At 40.4% G+C, this 21877-nt stretch overlaps 1 protein-coding gene across 1 annotated transcript; it reads left to right on the top strand.

Annotated features, from left to right (window-relative positions):
• The first annotated feature begins 254 nt into the window (after positions 1-254).
• Positions 255-17803, top strand: LOC125362050 (steroid transmembrane transporter SLC22A24-like). Its single transcript, XM_048360708.1, has 10 exons — positions 255-884; positions 1560-1663; positions 3814-3968; positions 4086-4248; positions 6159-6282; positions 9273-9388; positions 13311-13525; positions 14446-14557; positions 15640-15843; positions 17602-17803. The coding sequence occupies exons 1-10, from the start codon at positions 453-455 to the stop codon at positions 17660-17662; spliced, it is 1686 nt and encodes a 561-aa protein (XP_048216665.1). The 5' UTR covers positions 255-452; the 3' UTR covers positions 17663-17803.
• Positions 17804-21877: the final 4074 nt, after the last annotated feature.

The raw sequence follows: 21877 nt of genomic DNA, 5'->3' as shown, positions 1-21877 counted from the left end.
GTACAATTTAAATAATCATTAAAACTCAAAAATGGTATTCAGCATTCCACTTTGCTTTACTTTTAACTAAACATGTCTTTCATTAACTTGAGGGAAAATTCAACTCAACCAAGAAACAGCCCTGATCTGTTTGTTCTTAACAAAAACAAAGCAGTGAAATGCATAGTGTCCAGTCTCCCTTTTCTAAAGAAGAAGAAAAAAGACCGTTGGATGCATGCCTTTTAGCAAACAGGTGCAAAGATCACAGTCATTCCATTACAAATATTACATGTGTCCTCCAGTAACTATTAGAGCCACCTAGATGCTCAGACCCACAGGACCTGGAGGTGAACACTGGTGAGACCGGGCCCAGGGAGAAGACAGTGAGTGGGGACAAGCACAGCACTGCTGGGCCTAGAGGAAGGAAGCTTTTCCCCTCTGAACCTAGCTGCATAGCAGCACTCGCGTCCCCCATGGGAGAGACATCTCGTGCAGTCCCAATGGGTTTTGAGGCACTACTGGACCATGTTGGAGCCCGGGGAAGATTCCAGATCCTTCAGCTGGTTTTCTTTTATATCACTAGCATGATATCTTATACTCATATTCTACTGGAGAACTTCACGGCAGCCACCCCTGAGCACCGCTGCTGGGTGCACGTCCTCGACAACCACACTGTCCCAGGGCACAACCACACGGCCACCCTCAGCCAGCAGGACCTCCTGAGAATCTCCATTCCCCTAGACTCAAACCTCAGGCCAGAGAAGTGCCGCCGCTTTGTCCAGCCCCAGTGGCAGCTGCTCCACCTGAACAAGACCTTGTGGAACGCCAGTGAGGCAGACACAGAGCCCTGTGTGGACGGCTGGGTGTATGACAAAAGTTCCTTCCCTTCCACCATCGTGACGGAGGTAAGAGGCCCCATTTACATCTTCTGGGTGTCTGATCAAAGGTTGTGGGATGAACACAAACAACAGACTTGCTTCAATACTCAGTCCCCTGGGGTAGATTATAGTCAGCCATTTCCCCTCCTTCCTTCAGCAAGTAAGCAACTGCTCAGCTGTACTGCCATGATGTTGAGTAGCTAAGCTAGAACTGACTGAGGTCAGTGAATAAAACAAATGAAAATAAACCTGTTGTTATACCATGTAATCTAAAGAGGAAGAAAGATTTAAATTTTGAAGAGCAGTTGAAATCCCATGAAGGAAAATACTATGCTAGGTCAGTGACTCACAATACTTATAATTTTCTTTTGCCATAGCAAGTATCTCAGAACTTCTGGACCATAAATCTTGGCCTGAGCATTTTGACCCTTTCTAACTGAATCAATGTGTGTCCAAGATGAGAGTTATTGTGTCAGTTGAATTATTGACTGTTAGGAAACATCAAAGAGACTTTGTGTCAGTCACACTATAGAAGAAATCTTTCCTCCTAGGAAAAAAGTGTTTTGTCACACATTCTCCATTATGGCAACTAAATGTTCTTAAAATTATACCCTTTTTTCCCTCACTGCTGGGCACTGACAGTCTGTTTCCACTGAAGGCTTCCACTCTCCTGACCCTGCTGTTTCTCCCTTTCTTTTCCAGTGGGACCTTGTCTGTGAGCACCAGTCATCCAAATCCATAGTCCAAGTAGTGTTCATGACTGGGGCACTGCTGGGAAGTCTGATATTTGGCTATCTTTCAGACAGGTAGGTGTCATTTCACTTTCTCTGTGGATATTGATGAGATTGTCTAAGACCTTAATGATTTTCAGCTGAGCTCTAATCTTGTGCTTTACATAACACTCTAGCACCCAGCAGGAAAATGTGCTAAGGAACATCTATACTGATTTCTCCAGTGCTCGCACTTGTTTACAGTCCAACAATAGGATATGAAGAAGGTTGTGTTTTTTTCCCCAAAAAGTCCTTGCCAACATTGGTTGCTTGTGTTCTTGTTGGTGCTCATTCTGCCTGCAGTGAGGTGAAATTCCACTGTCGTTTCAATGAACATTTCTTTGTCACCAGGGATAGACAGCAGTTCTTCTTGTATGATTGGCCATTTGCAGTTCTTCCCTTTTTTTTGTTTCTGGTTTTTGTTGGACCTTGAACTTGAACTGAGGGCATAGGACTTATCCCTGAGCTCTTCTACTCGATTAATATTCTACCACTTTCAACCACAGCACCACTTGCTATTTTCTGGGGGTTCATTGCATATAAGAATCTCACACATTTCTACCCGGATTGGCTTTGACCAATGCCCTCAGATCTCAGCCTCCTGAGTGGCTAAGGACTACCTACAAGGCTAAGTGAACAGCGCCTGGATCAGTTGTACTTCTTTTTAGAAGTCTCCATTCAGTTCATTTACCCATTTCTAATTGGGTTGTTGATGCTTTAAAATTTGTTTTTTTTTTTCTCCCTCCTTGAGTTTCCTGTATATTCTGCAATTAGTCCATCATATGTTATACAAATGTCAAGTGTGCTCTCTCATTCTACAGGCTGTCTCCCTAGTGTAGTAGTGACTTTGCAGTTTACTAGACAATAAATATTTAGCCTAATGCAATCATATCTGTCTCTTTTGCTGTTTCATTCATCTTTGGGATACTATAATTCTACACAGAAAGTTAGTGTCCATGTCAGTAAGTTGTGGCATTTTTCTCTTTTCTCCACTGTAGTAATTTTAAAGGTTCATGTTTTTATATTAAGATCCATGTTCTACCTTGAAGTGAGATTAATACAGGAAGGATATAAGGGGCTAGGTTTATTCTTCATTTTGTGTCTTCTGATCTGTTCCATTTGTCTTTGGTTTAGTGCCAGTACCATGCTGTTTTGCTACTGTGGCACTGTAGTATAATTTGCAAGGCAACCCCATGATACTTTCAGCTTTGCTATTTGTGCTCAAAATTGCTTTGATGATTCAGTGCCTTTTGTGCTTCTGTGTGAATTTTGTATTATTTGCTATGACAAATTAGACTGTTAAAGCAACAAGTAAGATGTTATTGAGTGCGTGTAAAAAACTAAAGCTTATATGTCGATATCACGCAGAATCTTGCAACTTTGTCCAAGTTGACTTTGTCTCAGGCCTCTTTCCTACAACAGTACTGATACCAATGTGTCCATCTTCTTTTTGTTAATCCTTGCTTTTCTTTGGGCCTTATCCTTGACATGTGTCTGTACTCTCTCGTATGCACTTTCCAAGCACTGCTGCAGTGAGAAGAAGTTTATGAATTGGCTACTGTTCGAGATGAAGCAGATTTTCCAAGGCACAAGAACCAAGACCCAGCTGACAGAGGCTGTTACTCCATCTGTCTGAAGCTCTGATGGACTGTCTTCCCATTCTCTCTGTGCAATACGTTGGGCCTCCACCCTGACAGTGCACACTCACTAACACAGACAGCAGAACACTCTTCATCTCACTGCTCAGAACTCTAAGCACAACACACAAACCGGTCCTCCCAAATACGTGTGTCTCCTAGTGAACACGCCTGCCAATGTCTCACATTTTATCTTCTTTCTTGTAAGGCTTGATGTAGCATCAGAGTCCTTCTGGTGACCTTGAGCGTCCTTCCTGAGAGACCGTGGACATCACACCCATTGGCTAATTCCTCGGCTTGGGTCACCTCAACTGTTGACTAATATAATAGTTCCACTGGACCTCAAGTGGAATGTTGAGATAATAAATATTTAACATCATTTATTTTCAATATTTATTTATAGAATAAAACACTTCCCCTCAATAATTTGAATCTTTATGGAATAAGGATTCAATATTGATAATAAATTTCAAGATGTGCTGTCTTGTGTTGTTTTTAGTGATATTGTTTTGATTCTTGAATAAGCTCACATGGTCCAATATATCTTAGGTTTGGGCGGAAGACAATCTTCACGTGGTGTTTACTCCAAACGGCCATCAGCGACACCTGTGCGGCCTTTGCTCCCACCTTCTTTGTGTACTGTTCCCTGCGCTTCTTAGCTGGGTTATCCACCATGATTCTGTTGTCAAACCCTTTATATCTCAGTAAGTCAGTCACTTGATTCTTTAGTTTCCTGTATGATTTGAATTGACCTCAAAGCCCTCCTTTGGAAATAATCATAACCACTATGTAACTGTAATTACAACTATGTTGGCTTCTAGTTATAGAGTGGACAAGACCTCTATTGCAAGCTGTGATAGCAATGCAGACTTCCTACAGTGCTGGACAGATGCTCCTGGGAGGCCTGGCTTATTCCTTTCGCAGCTGGGTCACACTGCAGCTGGTATTATCCATACCTTTGTGGGTCTTCTGCATGTTCTCAAGGTATGGACGATGTCCCTGGCCTGTAACTCTATTGAAATGGGGAAGTGAGATGTAGAGGGAGGTTCTGACACTTGGGATGTGTGCTATCCCCGGGCAATCCTCAGCTCTGCTCACCCATCGTCGCCCTTGTGCTAGTGAGAGACGAAGAGCCTGGAATGGCTCTCTGACAGGAGGCTGCAGGTGTGGACTTAGCAGTTCTGTATCTCAGCCACAGAATAATTATGGAATCTTTTTTTTTTCCTTTTTCAGCATATGTTGCTTGGTATAAAAGGGTCTCACTATGAGATTTCCACACATGTGAATAATGGATTTTGAGCATATTCACTCCTTCTATTAAGCATTTTGTATCACTTTCTCCTCCTTCTGGAAAAAGTACTTTTAAGTTGGTAGAACGGGCTTATCTCTACTGTTTTCATACTCAATGAACTTACATTGACATACTCGCCCATCAATGACTCATTTTCCTCACCATGCATTCCTATGATCTGCTGTAAAAAGGTCCCTTTTATAGTCTTAACATATATGTGCTATTTTATATAAACATATATTAGGTAGATTTTCATATAAGAGTAAGCACATTGGGCTGGATGGAGCTCAGTGGCAAAGTGCTTGCCTAGCAAGTGCAACGTCCTGTGTTCGATCCCTATTACCAAAAAAGAAAAGATAAAACAAAAAAGGAGTAACCACATGATATAGGTCTTTCCAAGTGGAACATCTTTTCACTTACCACAAAGAACTTCAGGTCCATCGACTTTCTTGTACACAACATAATTTCCAGATTTTGTTTTGTAATGTTTTGTTTAGTTTTGCCAGGCCTGGGACTTGAACTCAGGGCCTGAGCCCAGTCCTTGGCTTCTATTTGCTCAAGCCTAGTATTCTACCACTTGAGCCACAGTGTCACTTCTGGGTTTTTTTCTGTATATGTGGTGCTAAGGGAATCGAACCCAGGGCTTCATGTATGGTAGGCAAGCACTCTGCTACAAGGACAAATTCCCAGCCCCTGTTTCTTGGGTTTTTGTTTGTTTGTTTTTTACTAAAGAATATTCTACTTTGTGGGTTTTTTTTTCTTGGGATTGTATTCTATTCCATTGGAATACATAGCTTTTTTCTTCCTGACCTTGGCTGATTTGTTACTATGTCTCTGTAACAGAATTTGAAAACAAAGTCGTGAAACCTGCAGCATTGCTGTTTTTGTCCTGGATGGTTTTGACTAAGCAGAGTTTGTTGCACTTCCTTAGCAGTTTTAGAATTGACTTTTTATATCTACAAGGTAGAGCACTAGAATTTTGAATGCTTCAGTAATATGTGAACATGGGAGGTCTTTCTTTCTATTGCTGTCTTCTTGAATTTTTGTTCATGTTTTATAGCTTTAAGTGTTGAACCACACTGGTGAAGTGGGCATACTCTGCCACTTGAGGCCACACCTTCATTTCTGGTTTCTTAGTCATTGACTGGAGTAAAAATCTCCCGAAATTTTTTGCCCCGGCTGGCATCCACCTTGACCTACACATCTCAGCTTCCTGAGTAGCTCTGATTACAAGTGTGAGCCACCACTGCCCAGCTTGTAGAAATTTATTGCATAAAAAATCACCGAATTAAGACCTCTACAAAGATTAATATTATGCCACATGGATCACATTGGGATACTGACTATTGGAATGTCAGTGTATGATTGTAGTATTTGTTCATTATTCCTTGTTTTCTACAATCACTTTTAAGAAACATGCATCATTAACAGCCACAAAGTCCCTTCCTTTGTATATCCAGTGGGGAGGCAGATTTAATCAGAAATGACTCTACTATAATTTATACAGTCTATATTAAATGAAAAGGAAAAGAAATTTTATTGATGTTCTGTGTAAAATGAGCAATTAGCTGTTTACTGTAGCTGTGTTGTCTTCTTTCATCAGGATGGCGGTGGAATCTGCTCGGTGGCTGATTTTTAGCAATCAAGTAGAAAAAGGCTTAGAGGAACTTAGGAGAGTTGCTCGTATAAATGGAAAGAAGAATGCTGGGGAGACCCTGACCATTGAGGTGATCTGAGAAGCGGCAGGCTACTGGAATATTGAATGATACGAGCTCACAACTCTGGGTCCTTCAGGATACCAAAAATGAGATCTTCCTAAGGGAGGCAGAGGTTTTGTTTTTGTCAGTTTGGACTTGAACTCTGGGCCTAGGCATAGGCACTGAGGTTTTTCTCTCAAGGTTAGCACTCTGCCACTTGGAGCCACAGTGCTATTTCAGGTTTTCTGGTGCTTAATTAGAGATAAGAGTCTCTAAGACTTTCTTGTCCAGACTGGCATTGAACTGTGATCCTTTGATCTCAGCCGTCTGAGAACTCTGCTTCTAAGTGAGATCCTAACATCTTTGTCTTGGTTCCTCACAGACTGATTATTTGTATAGGTTGAGAGGTACTGGAAAACAAAGTACACATGTCGTGTCAAAGAGTGAGAGAAAAGAACATTAATGTTTGAATAAAAGTGCGGTTTCCCTCACATGGCACAGAGAGGAAAAAGTAGTCAAAAGAACTCTTTCTCACTATTTCAATAAATTATCATTTCCTTTATGGAAAGCATTAAATATCACTTTGACTTCCATCCATTTCATTCATATATTAAATGTTTAGTAGTCCACTAATAAAACTCATAGCTCTAATACACACTATGGCTATGGCAGTAATGATCTCAAAGTCCTTTTTTCTCTGGCATTTCCTCTGTCATTACAGAGAGTACTAAGATTCTGTCTGTGTAGCAATGCTCCAGAGAATTCTTGTTACTTTTCTCTTCTTCCTCTTGTTTGTTGAAGTTTTGGTTATTTGTCCCCTTCCCCTTCCTTATTTCTAGAGGCCAGGTCCTGTGTGGTTAACTCATGGATACCCTTTACTCACTCTTTAAAAATCTTTGAGACTGGGTTTTAGTGACTCTTGCCTGTAATTCTAGTTGCTCAGAAGGCTGAGATCTGAGCATCAAGGCTCAAAGCCAGGACTAGAAGGAAAGTTTTTGAGACCCATAAACCTCCCCAAAGCTGGAAGGAGAGCTGTGACTCGAGTGGTAGATTGCCAGTCTTAAACAGAAAAGCTCAGAGACAGTGCCTAGGCCCTGAGTTCAAGCCCGGGACCAGCATAAACAAAACAACCAACCAACAAATAAATAGGTAAAAAAGTAAATAAGTATCTTTGTATACCTACAATATGCCCACACAGTGTTGGATATTAATAAGGGAATTAACTGTATCGCATCTGCCAGGGAGAAACTTAGGTTTTAAATGGGGCACAAAAGTTAAGGGAGATTCTAATACAGAATAGGTGCTAATACAGAATAGGTACCTGGTATTTGTGAGAAAACCCAGGAGAAGTGTTCATCAAGCTTTAATGGACTAGAAAGGACTAAGGTAACAAGAGCTGTGGGAGGCATGTGAGGCATTGAGGCGCCTAGGACAGACACGCCCACAGGCTGCCCCTGTAAGAGAGCAAATGCCACAGAGAGGAAAACGCTAACCAAGACAGACACAAAGGTGTATTTTCTCAATCCAAGTAATTTCATCCCTCTGCTATGTGAAATGGCAGTGTCTCCAAAAGTCTTTACTTCATTACAACATGGGCTCAAATTCCAGAATCTTTTTGTCCAGTGGAGGTGACTGAACTAAGGGCCTCTCAAGTGCTAGGAAAATGCTCTCCACCCTAATCTCCCAGAACCTTAACTTATTAATGAGGTATAAGGGTAGAGGGGCCTACTTGAGCTTTGTTCTCTGAATATAGGGTCCTCATGTATGTACACATGTGAAGCTAAAGAGGAAGAAAACATCCACCTGTCCAAACTCATCCAATTGGTAATGATTATATAAGAACTGAAGAAAGACTGCATTATTTTTTCTTCAAAAGGGAGATGTAAGATATAAAGAATCCAGAACAATTCTAAATCCAGCTATGCAAAAGTTAGAAAAAATTCCTCTAGTAGTTTTGTTGAATGCTAAGAAAATTCTAGCAACCTGGCCCACTGCAACAACCTCTTCCCTGTTAGATCTGGGCTTTGAGTTCTTCACATTTTTCATGAAAGACAGATCATATTTCATCTAAACAGTATTCCTAAAGAGTATCTCAACAGACATTTTAGGGACACAACCTCATTTTGTTCTTTCTGCCCTTACTTGCATAACCTAAAATATAGACTCACTGGAATGGATGGACAAGTCTGTCATATCCAGCATTAATCCCACCAGTTTAATATAAAAATAAATAAGTTGCTATTAAATGTAATCTCTCCATATTTTCTTTTTGCTAGTCCTGGGGCTTGGACTCAGGGCCTGAGCCCTGTCCCTAGCTTTGTTTTGCTCTAGGTTGGCACTCTGCTACTTGAGCCACAGTACCACTTCTGCCCTTTTCTATATATGGGGTACTGAGGATTCCACCCCAGAACTTCATGTATATGAGGCAAGCACTCTTGCCACTAGGCCACATTCCCAGCACCAAGTTGCTATTAAAAGAAACATATGGAAAGTAGGTGCTGGTGGCTCACACCTGCAATCTTAGATACTCAGGAGGCTGAGATCTGAGGATCAAGGCTTCAAGCAAGTCTACGAGAAAAGTCCATGAGACTCTTATCTCTAATAAGCTACTCAGAAAAAGCCAGAATTGATGCTATGGCTCAAGTGGTAGAAGACTAACGTTGAGTGAAAGAGGTTCAGGGACAATGCCTAAGCCCAGATTTCAAGCCCTAGGACCAGAACACACACACACACACACACACACACACACACACACACACACACACACACACTACACCTAAATCTCAAGGCTTTGCTTCAGTGTTTAAACAGGCTTTGTTCCTATATAATTCCCCTGGGATCACCTTCTTCTAGCATCTTTTGTGATTCTTCCCACATGAGACAGAGTTCAATGTCCACATCCCCTAGTAAATAGTTTTCCTTGAGGATAGGAAACAACATATCTGCATCTTCTAGAATTTAGCAATATAACTGGCACATGCTTGACAGCTCAAGAATGCTCATGACTTTTGTTGTTCTAGGTTGTGAAATCCAGCCTGCGAGAGGTGTTTGATGAAGCCCAGAAGAAAACATCCATTTTTCAATTGCTCCACGCGCCCAGGCTGCGTATAAGAATCTACTACCTATGTTTTATCAGGTATGTTCCTTTAAAATAAAGTTATCAATAAATTCCATGTCCAATAAAGTATTGGAGAGGCAACTACATTTCAAAAACAATACCAGCGTCAGGCCCCTTGCTGGTGGTTCACAGATGTAATCCTAGATAATCAGGAAGCTGAGATCTGAGGGTCACAATTGGAAGCCAGCTCAGGGCAGGAAAACCCAAGTGACTCTTATCTCCAACAAATGACTTGGAAGAAGCCAGAAGTGGCACTGTGCCTCCAGTGATAAAGTGCTAGCCTTGAACACAAAGAGGCTCAGGAATAGTGCCAGGTCCTGAGTTCAAGCCCCAGGACTGGCAAAAAAAAGCAGTTACTTTATATACAACCTATCAATACATAAGAAAAGAATGATTTTAAAGAGTGTATGTTGAATTACCACATTTTAATGCTACTATACAGAAAACTCAGTGGGACTGAAGTACAGAAGATATGAAAATCACATTCCTGAATTAAACTCAGTACTAGATATTATCATATGGAAAAGTCTACTGTGAAACACAATTTAAACATTCATCTTTTCACTTTTCATTGAAATAAAACTGAGATAAAGGAAAATGCAGCCAGGCATGGAGACTCACCTCATGACTCTAGTGCTCTGCAGGCTGAGGTTGGGAGGATCATGGTTCCCTTTCAGCTCAGGCAAAAAGTCCACAAGACCCCATCTCAGCCAATAAACAGAGAGGGGCGGAGTCAGCACACGAAGCATGAATAGGAGGATTGGGTCCTGCCTGGCCCAGGAAAAGAGACTCTACTTGAGAAACAATGAAACGAAAAGGAGCTGGCTTTTCATAGACATGATACAGTACATGGTCCCAGGCATGAATTAAAAAGGCACAGCACACACACACACACACACACACACACACACACACACACACACACACACTATCCAAAAAGAAAAATGCACAAATCTTGTTGACCTAGATCCATTTCATAAGTCTATAAACCTATATAGTAATCATCCAAAGAAGCACGTTTTTATTCCTTCATCATTCTTCTTCTACGTTTACCACATTAACAAAAAATACCAACAGTTTGTTTTGGCAGTCCTAGAGCTTGAACTCAGGACCTGGGCACTGTCCTTGAGCTTCTTTTGTTCAAGGCTAGCACTCTACCACTTGAACCATACAGCCATTTCTAGCTTCTTCTATTTATGTGGTACTGAGGAATCAAAATCAGTATTTCATGCATGCTACGCAAGCACTTGACCACTAAGCCACATTCCCAGCCCATCCATCCATTCTTATCTTTCTCTTTCTGAGATCATTTTACTTCTTTTTTATTATTCAATCTTTCATTTATTCACTCATTCATTTTTGCCAGTACTTGGGTTTGAACTTAGGGTCGGGGATCTGTCCTTGAGCCTCTCTGTGCTCATGACTCTACTTCTTGAGATACAGTGCAACGTGTGGCATTTTCTGAGAAGTTTCTTGGATGTAAGAGTCTCACAGACTTTTCTGCCTGGGCTGGATTTGAACCATGTTCCTCACATCTCAACCCCCTGAGTAGCTAACATTACAGGGTGAGCCACCAACGCCTGGCTTATTTTTATTTTTTTAACTTTTGCTTGTTCTTGAATTTCATATAAATAAAAATGTGTATGTTTGTTTGTGTTTGCTGGTCCCAGGGCTGGACCTTGGGGTCTGAGTGCTGTCCTTGAGATTTTTGCTCAAGGCCAGCACTCTACCACTTGAGTCATAGCCCCACTTTTCTCTTGGTGGTGGTTACTTCCAGGTAAGAGTCTCACAGACTTTCCTTCACAGGCTGGCTTTGAACCATAAACGTCAGATTTCGGCCTCTGAAGTAGTTGGGATTGATTGCAGGCTTGAGTCACTGACACTCAGCCAATGTATGTGCAGTCTGCATACGGGGAGTGGCAGAGTTCCTTTACACTCCAGGTCTAGACTGCCCAATGAGACTCACGGCCACACCAAATCTCACACACACACACTGGGTCTCCTGTTTGCTGGTGTATCTAGGACCGCCAGTCTGTGGGTGACTATGGAATGTTTCCTTCTTTTCTCTCCATGACCTTTCTGTTCCTCCACGAGTTCAGCTAATGCTAAACACAATTCCCGATGCTCTTCCTCTCTTCCTTTCTTGGCATGTTGCCTTTCCTCTGCACACACTGGAAGCTTCTGATCTCCTGACCCTTGGATGGTGAATGTGTCTGTTCACTCAATAACCCTGCTCTTAACTTGGATGCACTGGAGCTGACTACCTGGAGGAAGTTCACTGACCCGCCCTGATTTCATTGCCCTATTGAAGCAGAGCAGGGAGGACCCTGGGGTCCCCTCCAGGATTTCCCATCTCTCTCTTTTGATGTGGTTCTGGCTGTTGGTTATTGAAATGTTAGTGCCTCCCCATGGTGACTCACCTCCAAAGGAGAGTGCCAGAGATGAGATGAGCTCTTTACCTGCCTTATGGTACTGTAATTCCTCTCTATATCACCTTTGTAATAACAATTAAAAAATTTTAATTAACAAAGTAGAGTGTTCTCCAACTGTCCATTAGCTGAGATGCTATTTATTCATTGGTGTATGACACTGGTTTTCCATCTCACATTGAGCAGCTACAAGTTACCTGGGCTAAAAATAAAAATCTCAGGGAATGTTTCTTAAGCACTTAGTCTTGATAAATGTGTTGTTGTTTTCTTTTACATAGAAGTGAGTTTATCATTTTAACACTGGCAGTCCCAATACTTTTATAGGAATAAACCAGTCTGGTCTGTTTGTTATGTTTTAGTGCCATTGAGATATAATACAATAGAGGAACAAAAACAGGTGTGATTAAGAGTTCCCCAGCAGGGCAAAGAAAACAAGAGCAAATCTAAAAGACCACGATTTTGTATTATTAGATAGAAAGCACCAGAAGGATTTATTGAAACAAGTTTTCTATCCTGGGTTCACCACGTTGAGGCCCACTGGAGTCTGGCATGAGAGCCCAACCAGTGTGATGCGATCATCATTGACTGTATTACAGTAAAAGTGCACAGGACCCCGTGACTGTGGCTCACGCCTGGAATCCCAGCTACTCAGGAGGCTGAGATCCGAGGATGGCTGTTTGAAGCGAGCTGGGCAGCATCTCTGTTAATATTTTGTCTCCAATAATCTCCAAAAATCCACAAAAAGCACAGCCAGAAGTGGTGCTGTGGCTCAAGTAGAGTGCTATCCTTGAGCCCAAAGAGGCTCAGAGACAGAGCCTAGGCCATGAGTTCAAGCCCCAGGGATGGCAAACAAACAAACAAAAAGAAACAGAACCCTCTGCTTGCTTGTAAAACTGCAGATGATTCCACACTAATTGTTGAATTTGAAACTCAGTTGTGCATATTAATTATGTTTGATATGTATTTTAAATATATAATATATCTTATATGTAAAATATAAGACATATAATATATGATATACGTTAATGTGGTGTATATATTTTGAACTTATGTATACTGACAACATTTCTTCCTAAATTTTTTGAGTATATCACATATCACACAAAGAGCATATGGTAACTGGAATGGACATTAGTGGAGGGCACATGGAAGAGGAAAGGTTGGGAGTCCATCGTGTTCAGTTCCATTGTTCCATGTCAGTACTGTGACACAGAGCAAGTCACTTAACAGAGATTAGTCTTATTTCTTCAGTTAGTCAGTGATGAAGAAACATAGTATTTTAAAGTTCATGGGAAATTACTATGAAAATACTGCATGGGCAGTAAAATATGATTTGCTAAGCTTTGAGCTGAATTCTGATGTCAGATGACACGTTTGTGTGCCACTGCAGGGACCACATGTTATTTCCCCAGGGAAAAAGAATGAGCTGGTCTTCTCGCTTCTTTTTTTTTTTTTTTTAGAAATTAATTTACTTCATGGTTTCAAATGTGTTTTTATTCTCTTTTCTTCAGAATGGCATTGACCATAGCCTTCTTCGGCCTGATACTCAACCTGCAGCATCTGGGGAGCAATATCTTCCTGTTCCAGATTCTCTTTGGCCTCATCACATTTATCAGTGGATTCGTTGCCTACTTGCTATTGAATTATCTGGGCCGTCGGGGAAGTCAGATACTGTTCCTGTTCCTGGCAGGACTTTCCATTCTGGTCAACACCTTCCTGTCCCAAGGTGAGAAGTAAAAAGGTGATGTACAGGTGGATTACAGTTGCATAAGTCATGAAAAGAGGACATTCCTTCTTGTCCCTCCTTCAGTCACTCTATCCCAGTTTTTGTTTTATAATCTATCCCTAAATAGGATGCAAACCCAGCACATTTGACTAAATTAGTTGAGTACCATTAAGTGATGTTCATGAGAATACCAATGTTCCCATGGCAGCAATGTGTTTTGAAGGATGCTAGATTTGGGGACTTTATCCTGCTGACAATCTGCTATCTTCTAGAAGTACCTTATTTTTAATAATATTTTACATTATTTTTATTTGGTATCAAAATAACTTTGTTCTCTCTCAGTGGTTCCCAACATATTACTGGTTCCCAAATTAGAGTCCTAATGTTAAGATTTTTAAATCCCCGTTTAATATCCAGAATTTGAGTGTCTTCACAACATTCACTCCCAAATAAATCCAGCTCTTTTGTTAACATATATGGTGGAATAATTGTCTTGCATCAACAATTACTCCCCTGTTCTTGATTGTAAAGAGTTTGAAGCACGGCTCATTAACTCTTCACATTTTATCTATGTACTCCTTTAAGATCCTGAAGAAGGTGCCCAGAAAATATAAGGTACAACAACCTACCAAACAAGTATTTTCTGACTTTCCCTATCCCTGCCATGACTGATAAAACTCAAATGGGCCGGGAGAGTTGAATCAAACCATTAAGATTCCTTCATTCAGTGCTCAAGCCCAAACATTGTAGAGGCTACTTTCAGTAGCTCATCAATTCCACCGTTTCTTCTAGGCTACAGTTTGTTCACCATATATTTCCTGCTTGCAAATCCATCCAGTAGAATGGTGTCCTAATAGTTTGGATTAGGCAGATTTCTCCAGTGAAGCATTCCTGCCTCTGATGGGTCTTCCTCTCTACAGAAACGCAGCAGACCCTGCGCGTGATTCTAGCAACTTTGGGAATAGGTGCTGTTAATGCTGGCTTCTCAGCCTTTTTAGTTCATGGCACTGAACTCATCCCTACTGTTGTGAGGTACTGTCTCTGGTTTAATTCATCCTGGCCTACAGAACACTTCAAAAATGAAAGAAAAAATGTGTTGTTTCCAGGGATGACTTTCTAATGTACTGACATTAATCTTGGGGATAAAAGTAAACCTTCTTAAATGTAAACAAAATTTTGAAAAAATATTAAATATTCAAATGAGATTTTTAGAAGCAGCACATCTCTACAAAATAGAGGCGATATATTAAACTGATAGCTAACGTTTTACTACAAAAGAGAGAATTAAGGCCATTTTCTCTAAAGTCAAGGATGAGATGACTTAGTTCACTCTTTTTCAATCCTAGCCAGAATAATATGCTGAAAAAAATGCATGTACACAGGAAAATATAAAGTCAATTATCCCAGTTTGCAGATGGTATAATTCTGTACTAAAAAGAACCCTAAAATTCCACCAATATGTGTTTATTTCCTAAACACTTCTCACAGTAGCAGCATACAAAATCAACATTCAAAATGAGTTGTTCCCAGGTGCTGGTGGCTCATGCCTGTCATCCTAGCTGCTCTGGGAGGCTGAGATCTGAGCATCTCGGTTCAAAACCAGCCTTTGTAAGAAAGTTTATGACTCTTATCTCCAAGTAATCACCAGAGAAGAAAGAACTGGAGCTGTTGCTAGAAGTGTTAGAGCATAGCCTTGAGTAAAAGACATCAGCAACAGTGCCCAGGGGCAGTGAAAGCCCAGGACACATACAAAAAATTTAATTTTAATAACTGGTAAAGTTTAACATATATCCTCTATTGTGTTGAGATATATTCCTTCTAAAAATTTCATTTGATGTTATAGGTATCCCAGTTTTAAGAATGATGAATTAATCAGTTATGAGTCAATAGCAGTAGTGTGACAATCAACAGCTCGTTATGAAAACCTATGTGCCTAACAACTCCATTGTATTGCCTCTAAATAAAATAAAGATCATAAGTATATATTTGCATGATCCAGGCATGATATCAGGTACCTGAAATCATAGCACTTGGGAGACTAAGTCAGGAAAGTCTAAAAGGATGTACATGTATAATTTTTAATACTTTCTTTATGATATTCTTTTCAATTGAAGGTCAACATTTGGAGGCATGAATACATTTTTCGGCCAAGTAGGAGCAGTGATGGCGCCTCTCTTCATGACCTTAGCGGTATATTCTCTCCACCTACCCTGGATTCTCTACGGAACCTTCCCCATCCTTTCTGCCATTGCTGTCTTCTACCTTCCAGAAACCAGCAATCAGCCTCTTCCTAACACGATCCAGGATGTGGAAAATGAGTAAGTAAACACTGTAGTGGTCATCTGACCAGAGAGTGGCTGTGTCTAGTATGTGTGATGAAAACAAAATGAGCATTTCAAGCTCCCTGGCCATCTAGGCTCAGACCAATGCTGACCTGTTTCAATGCAAGTACCTTATTCAATGGCAACCTCATCCCTATGCACACAATTTTTTATAATTATTTTATTATGATTATCTTTAAGTAGTTCTACAAAGGAGTTGCCATTTAACAAAGCAGTTTATGAATAGAATGCATCTTCATCAGTGTTAGGCCTTTCAACATTCTCACCCACCCCTTCCATCATGCTTCTTAATTTTGTAGGATATACATTGAAATCTTGAGTTTCAAGACTCCTCTCAGACTCTACATCACAAAAGCTGCCTGTTTTTTTTTTATTAGCATCTATTGACTGTACAGTGATGCATCTCGATCAGATTCCACCCCCTCCCCACATCATTCTCCCTCCTTCTCTCCTCTTCTCTAATCAGTCTCATCGAATTGACGCAGGCTGTCTTAGACCAGTAAGTGTAGTCTTTAAAAGGTCAAATGTAGTCAAATTTATAAAAGTCATACAGTCTGTTCCTTTATAAGAAACATGTATGTGCCAGATGTTGGTGGTTTATTATTATAAACTTAGTAACTGAGGAGGCAGAGAACTGAGGATCACAGTTCAAAGAAAGCCCAGGAAGAAAAGTTCTCATGAGACTCTTATCTCCAATTAACTACTCAGAAACTCAAAGTGGACTGGGGCTCAAAATAGCAGAGCTCTGGCTTTGAGCAAAACAGTGCAGGAGAGTGCCTAGGGCCTGGCACAAGCCACACGACCAATGATGACAACAACAGAAAAGGAAACACTATTCCTTATATGTTCTCATAAATATACTAAGATTTAAATGTCTTATACTTATATACTTGGTTCAATTACCCACCACAGCATAGTGAGCGCACAAAATATTATGGAGAAAGATGTGAGTTTATCAAGTAGATACAATACTGGTTATTTTTTCAGTCAAAGAAGAACTGTGGAACTAAAACCAATCAAGCAAACAAACCTCCTCTTTGTAAAGATGAACATGTTCCTAAATAATTGGATCCTTTAAGATTTAATCAAATTTCTCCCACAGGCAAATTTTGAGGAAGAACAATTTAGGAAACATTAAGAAAAGAACACTTAAACTTGGCACAAGTGTTTCACACCTATAATCCTAGTTACTCAGGAGGCTGAAGTCTGAAGATCACCATGGTTGGAAGCCCAGATGGGCAGGAAAATCCATGAGACTATTCTCTCCAATTAACCACCACAAATCAGAACTGGACATGTGGCTCAAGTGGTAGAGCAGTAGCTATGAGCACAGAAGCTCAGGGATAATGCCCAGGCCCTGAGTTCAAACCCTAGGAAATACACTGTGTGTCTCTCTCTTCCTCTCTCTGTCTCTCTGTCTCTGTCTCTCTCTCTCTCTTACACACACACACACACACACACACAGAATATTAAAGGAGGAAAAAAAATAAAATCCTTAAAATTTCCTCTCTCTCTTTGACTTTTACAAACACCAAGGTCTAAAATGACAACTGTACAAGAAGAATGCCCCCTCTTCCAGCATGCCTAGGTGTCAAGGCCAGTGTCAAGCCCTGGAGTCTTGGTCTCAGGCAGAGCATCTGCTTGTCCTCAGGATGCATGCAAGATGCTTGTGAGCTTAACTGACATCTTCTTAGTCTTTTGAATTGTTTTTATTTATTTATTTTTCCTTCACAGCAAAAAAGGTTCAAGAAAAGTGACACAGGAAGATACTTCCATAAAAGTAACACGATTTTAAGGAATTCCTGAGGGTTGATCCAAAGAAGACCAAAATAAAGTTCTGTCTCACTCTACTAGGTTTGAAACCATCAAGAAGACAAATGACCACTGCTGATGAGAATGGGGGAGGGAGTGAAACTCTCCTATACTATTAGTGGGATTGTAAACTACTGCAATCACTATGAAAATCAATGCAGAGATTGCTCAATGAACCAAAACTAGATGTTATGAACATGCCCTACGACTCTTCCTTATATATGCAAGGAACTGAAAAACAGTACACAAGAGATACCTGAATATTCATGTTGATTGCATCCATGTCCATAAAGCCAGACTGAAATCAGCTGAGGTGCCCAAGGAACAATGGATAGATTAGGTGATATGGTACAAACATACCATGGTATATCGCTCAGTCATAAAGGAAAATGAAGTTGTGGCATTGCAGGAAAATGGATGGTTTTTTAGAGACCAGCATGGTGAGTAAGACAAGCTCACAAATACAAATATTGTATTTTTTGCTCACTGTGGAATATAGGTATGAAAAAAAATATATATGTGGATAGATTGAGATACAGAGAGAGGTTAAAATAGAGACATAGATATAGAGAGAATATGATTGTAACTATGGGACCAATGCAGAGATGAAGAAAACAGAGGAGAGGAAAAGAATGATGGACATTAAATAACACTGACTATTGGGTGTCTATACACATAGAGGCTAGAAGAAGTCTCACTGAAGCCTGTTATCCTATAGGGGCCTAGGGAGAAACACTGACATCAGTAAATTAATCTGACAAAATTAAATATTAATATATGCACATATGAAACTTCCTGTTGAAATAACTTGTACATTAATATAAAATTTCAAATGATAAATAAGTGAATGTCATGAATGTCAAACAGGAAAGTGGGAATTGCTGAGAGGGCAATGGTTAATGAAGAATGAGAATGAGATCGAATGTGGTCAAGGTACTTTTTGTGCCTGAATGTAAATATGATTGTGAAACTTGTTCAAATTGTTTTAGGCAGGGGTGAGGATGAATGAGGTAGAAGGATGAGGTGAGTGTGATTGGAGTGCTTTTTATTCATGTATAGAAATATCACAATGAACCCTACTTGTACAGCTAACAGATGCTAACATAAACGTTAAAACAAACAAGAATACACACCACGGTCACCATTGTCACATACTTTTCATTTCAAGGATTGTAAGGATGGTTTAATTTGTAGGAAATAATATAAAATATACAGAATCTAGTTAGAATCAAGGATAAATATTATATCATCTCAATAAATAAAGAAAAAAAACACAGAACTCATTTGTGAAAATGAACATGACATCATGATTAAAACAAAATCCTCTAGAAAATAGGAATAGAAGGAAAATATAAATGTAATAGAAGCTATATATATTAACCCTGTGCCAAAACTAAAAGCATAACCTATAAATTCAGGAATGAGTCAAGACTATCAGCTCTCTCCATTCCAATTTGATTCTATTCATGAAGTCTCAATTAGAGCAATAATACAAGAAAAAACAAAAGGGGTACAAACACAAAAGGAAGGAATCAAATTATCCCTATATAAAGACGGAAAGAGTTATTCATGGATCAGCTGAACAAATGTTATGAACATGGCAATATGACTTAAAGCTAGCTAGAGAGTCAGTGAACTCACTATCAAAATTCCAATTAGATTTGTATTACAATTACATTCCTTTGTGTGTGTGTGTGTGTGTGTGTGTGTGTGTGTGTGTGTGCATGCACATGTACTAGACATGGGACTTAAACTCAGGGCCTGAGCTGTCCCTGAGCAAGTATGCTTAAGGCTAATGCTCTACTACTTGGGACACAGCTCAAATTCTGGTGGTTTGGTGGTTAACTGGAGATGACAATCTCATGACTTGCCTTTCCTGTCTGGCTTCAAAGTGCAATCCTCAGATCTCAGCCTCCTGAAGCAGCTAGGATGATAGGCTTGAGCATCCAGCACCCAAATCGCTCAGATTACATTGTTGTTTGTTGCTTTGGTGTTTGATTTTTTCATTGTGGGCCTTGAACTCAGGACCTGGGCTCTGCCCCTGAGCTTTTTCCCTCAATGCTAGCTCCCTAGCACTTTGAACCACCCCACCATTTCTGGTTTCCTTGGGGCATAATTGGAGATAAGAATCTTATGGAATATCCTGCCAAGGCTGGCTTTGAACTGTGACCCTCAGATCTCAGGCTCCTGAGTATCTACAGTTATATGCATAAGTCACCGGCACCAGCTTCCAATTAAATTCTTAACAGAATAGAAAAGCCAATTCTCAACTTCATATTGGAATCCAAATGACTCTGAACAATCAAAGAACTACAGAAAGTAGTAACCAGTGATGTTGAACCGCAACGGTTGCCTTAAAGTTATACTACAAAGGCATTCAAACAAAAACACATACCTAAAAATGTACTTCGGGGATTCTTTGATTTGAATATTGTAGTTTACACTCAAATTTGTCGTCCACTTTCAATTATTTTAATATAAGAAATTCAATTTAGGCAGAAATGTTTTCCTCCTTTTATCTTTCCCATAAGGGTATCTAGTTGTTCCCACACTAACATTTGTTCTTGTATTTACACATGTGAATGGTACAAAGGGATTTCATTGTGATGAACATTATATATGATGACCATATTCAACCTACTACCATTTTCCTTGTATCCCTCTTCTCTATTCATATTTCTGTATTTCATATGGTTTCTACTAAGTACTGTTGCCCTCACCTGATTTGTTTCAGATTTTTAAAGACATGGGAAATGTAGGATGTCTCCAAACCACCATCTTCACCCACCCATTGTTTTTATTCCTATTCTACTTTTCTTTTGGTGATACTGGGATTTGAACTGAGTGCCACGTGATGTCAGGATGGTGCTCTACCCCTAGAGCCATATCGCCAGTCATTTTTCCTTTATTATTTTCTAATAAGCCTCCTGTGGGTGGCCATCCTCACCTGTGTGCCCCACCCAGCTGGGAGGACAGGCACACCACCACCCCCAACTCTTACTGCTTAAGGTGACATCTCATGAACCTTTTGCCTAGAATGTACTTGAAGCATCATCCTCTCCATCTCCCCTTCCTAAGTAGTTTGGGGAAACTGTGTTCCCTCCACAGTGAGGTGGCACCCCCACTCCAGGCCCCCTCTCTTAAGCCCTTTGCTACTGAAGAACCTGAGCAGCTGTTGCACCTCCATATTGTAGCTTGGACATGACCTGGCCGTGAAGCTTCCTGGAATAACTGCAGAACATGTCAATGTGAAGAGCCTGAACAAAATGCAGTCTGAAGTAATGAAGGAAGCCAGAGAGGCTTCATTTAACTAGAGGTCAGTTAAAGTTAGAATGCTTTAGCCATTGTGACACAAATTAAATGTATTGAAGTATGGCCAGTGTGTTTTGCGTTTTTGAAACATGATTATTGTGTTGTGTCCCTCATAAAAGAGAGTAGCTATTTCTGAGAAATAGGGCCCACTCCCAGCAGGTGTGTGTGACTTAAGGCTATAAACCTGCCCCTGTGACAAGATACAGAAGTGCAGAAACTCTAGGAGAAGTGTGAATAACTCCTTTGGGCAGTGAAACTCTCATAATGACTAAGTATTCATGAAAGTGTCAATAACTTCTTTGGGCAGTTGAACTCTCATAATAACCAGTAATCAAGAAATAACAGGAAATACCTAAGTTCCAGATGTCCCCTTAAGGATGACTGGGGTGACACCCTTGTGACCCAGATCACTTGTCTAAACCAATCATTTTGAACCCCATAAGCTAGCCCATCACCTTCACCAGGCCTTTTCCTGCCATTGATTATCCCAATCATTCTTAAGAATTATTTTATAACTTTCCTGTCAAATGAAATGATTTGCTGCAAGTTGCTATGCTGTTTTATGATATTCCCACGGAGTGAAATGATTTCTTATGTGATGATGTAATGCATGGAATGTTCCCCCAAACCGTGTAAAAACTCTGTTAGCTGAAGGGTCAGGGCTATGGATTCAAACCCGTGGGTCAGTGACGATCGTGAGCCCAGGCTCGAGCTTGAAATAAAGACCCTTGTGTGATTACATTGGCTTTTGGCTCCTTGGTGGTCTTTGGGGACCCCGAAATCTAGGCATAACAGTTGGGGGCTCGTCCGGGATCCCCCAGACCCCAGGATCCCCGAACCGAAGAGCCGGAGACCGATCAGTGAGTTCTGTTTGTCTTAATCTGTA

The sequence above is a fragment of the Perognathus longimembris genome, chromosome 13 (genome assembly GCF_023159225.1).
Source record: "Perognathus longimembris pacificus isolate PPM17 chromosome 13, ASM2315922v1, whole genome shotgun sequence".
NCBI lineage: Eukaryota > Metazoa > Chordata > Mammalia > Rodentia > Heteromyidae > Perognathus > Perognathus longimembris.
The sequence above is the reverse complement of the archived record's forward strand: the minus strand, read 5'-3'. Positions and strand labels throughout refer to the sequence as shown.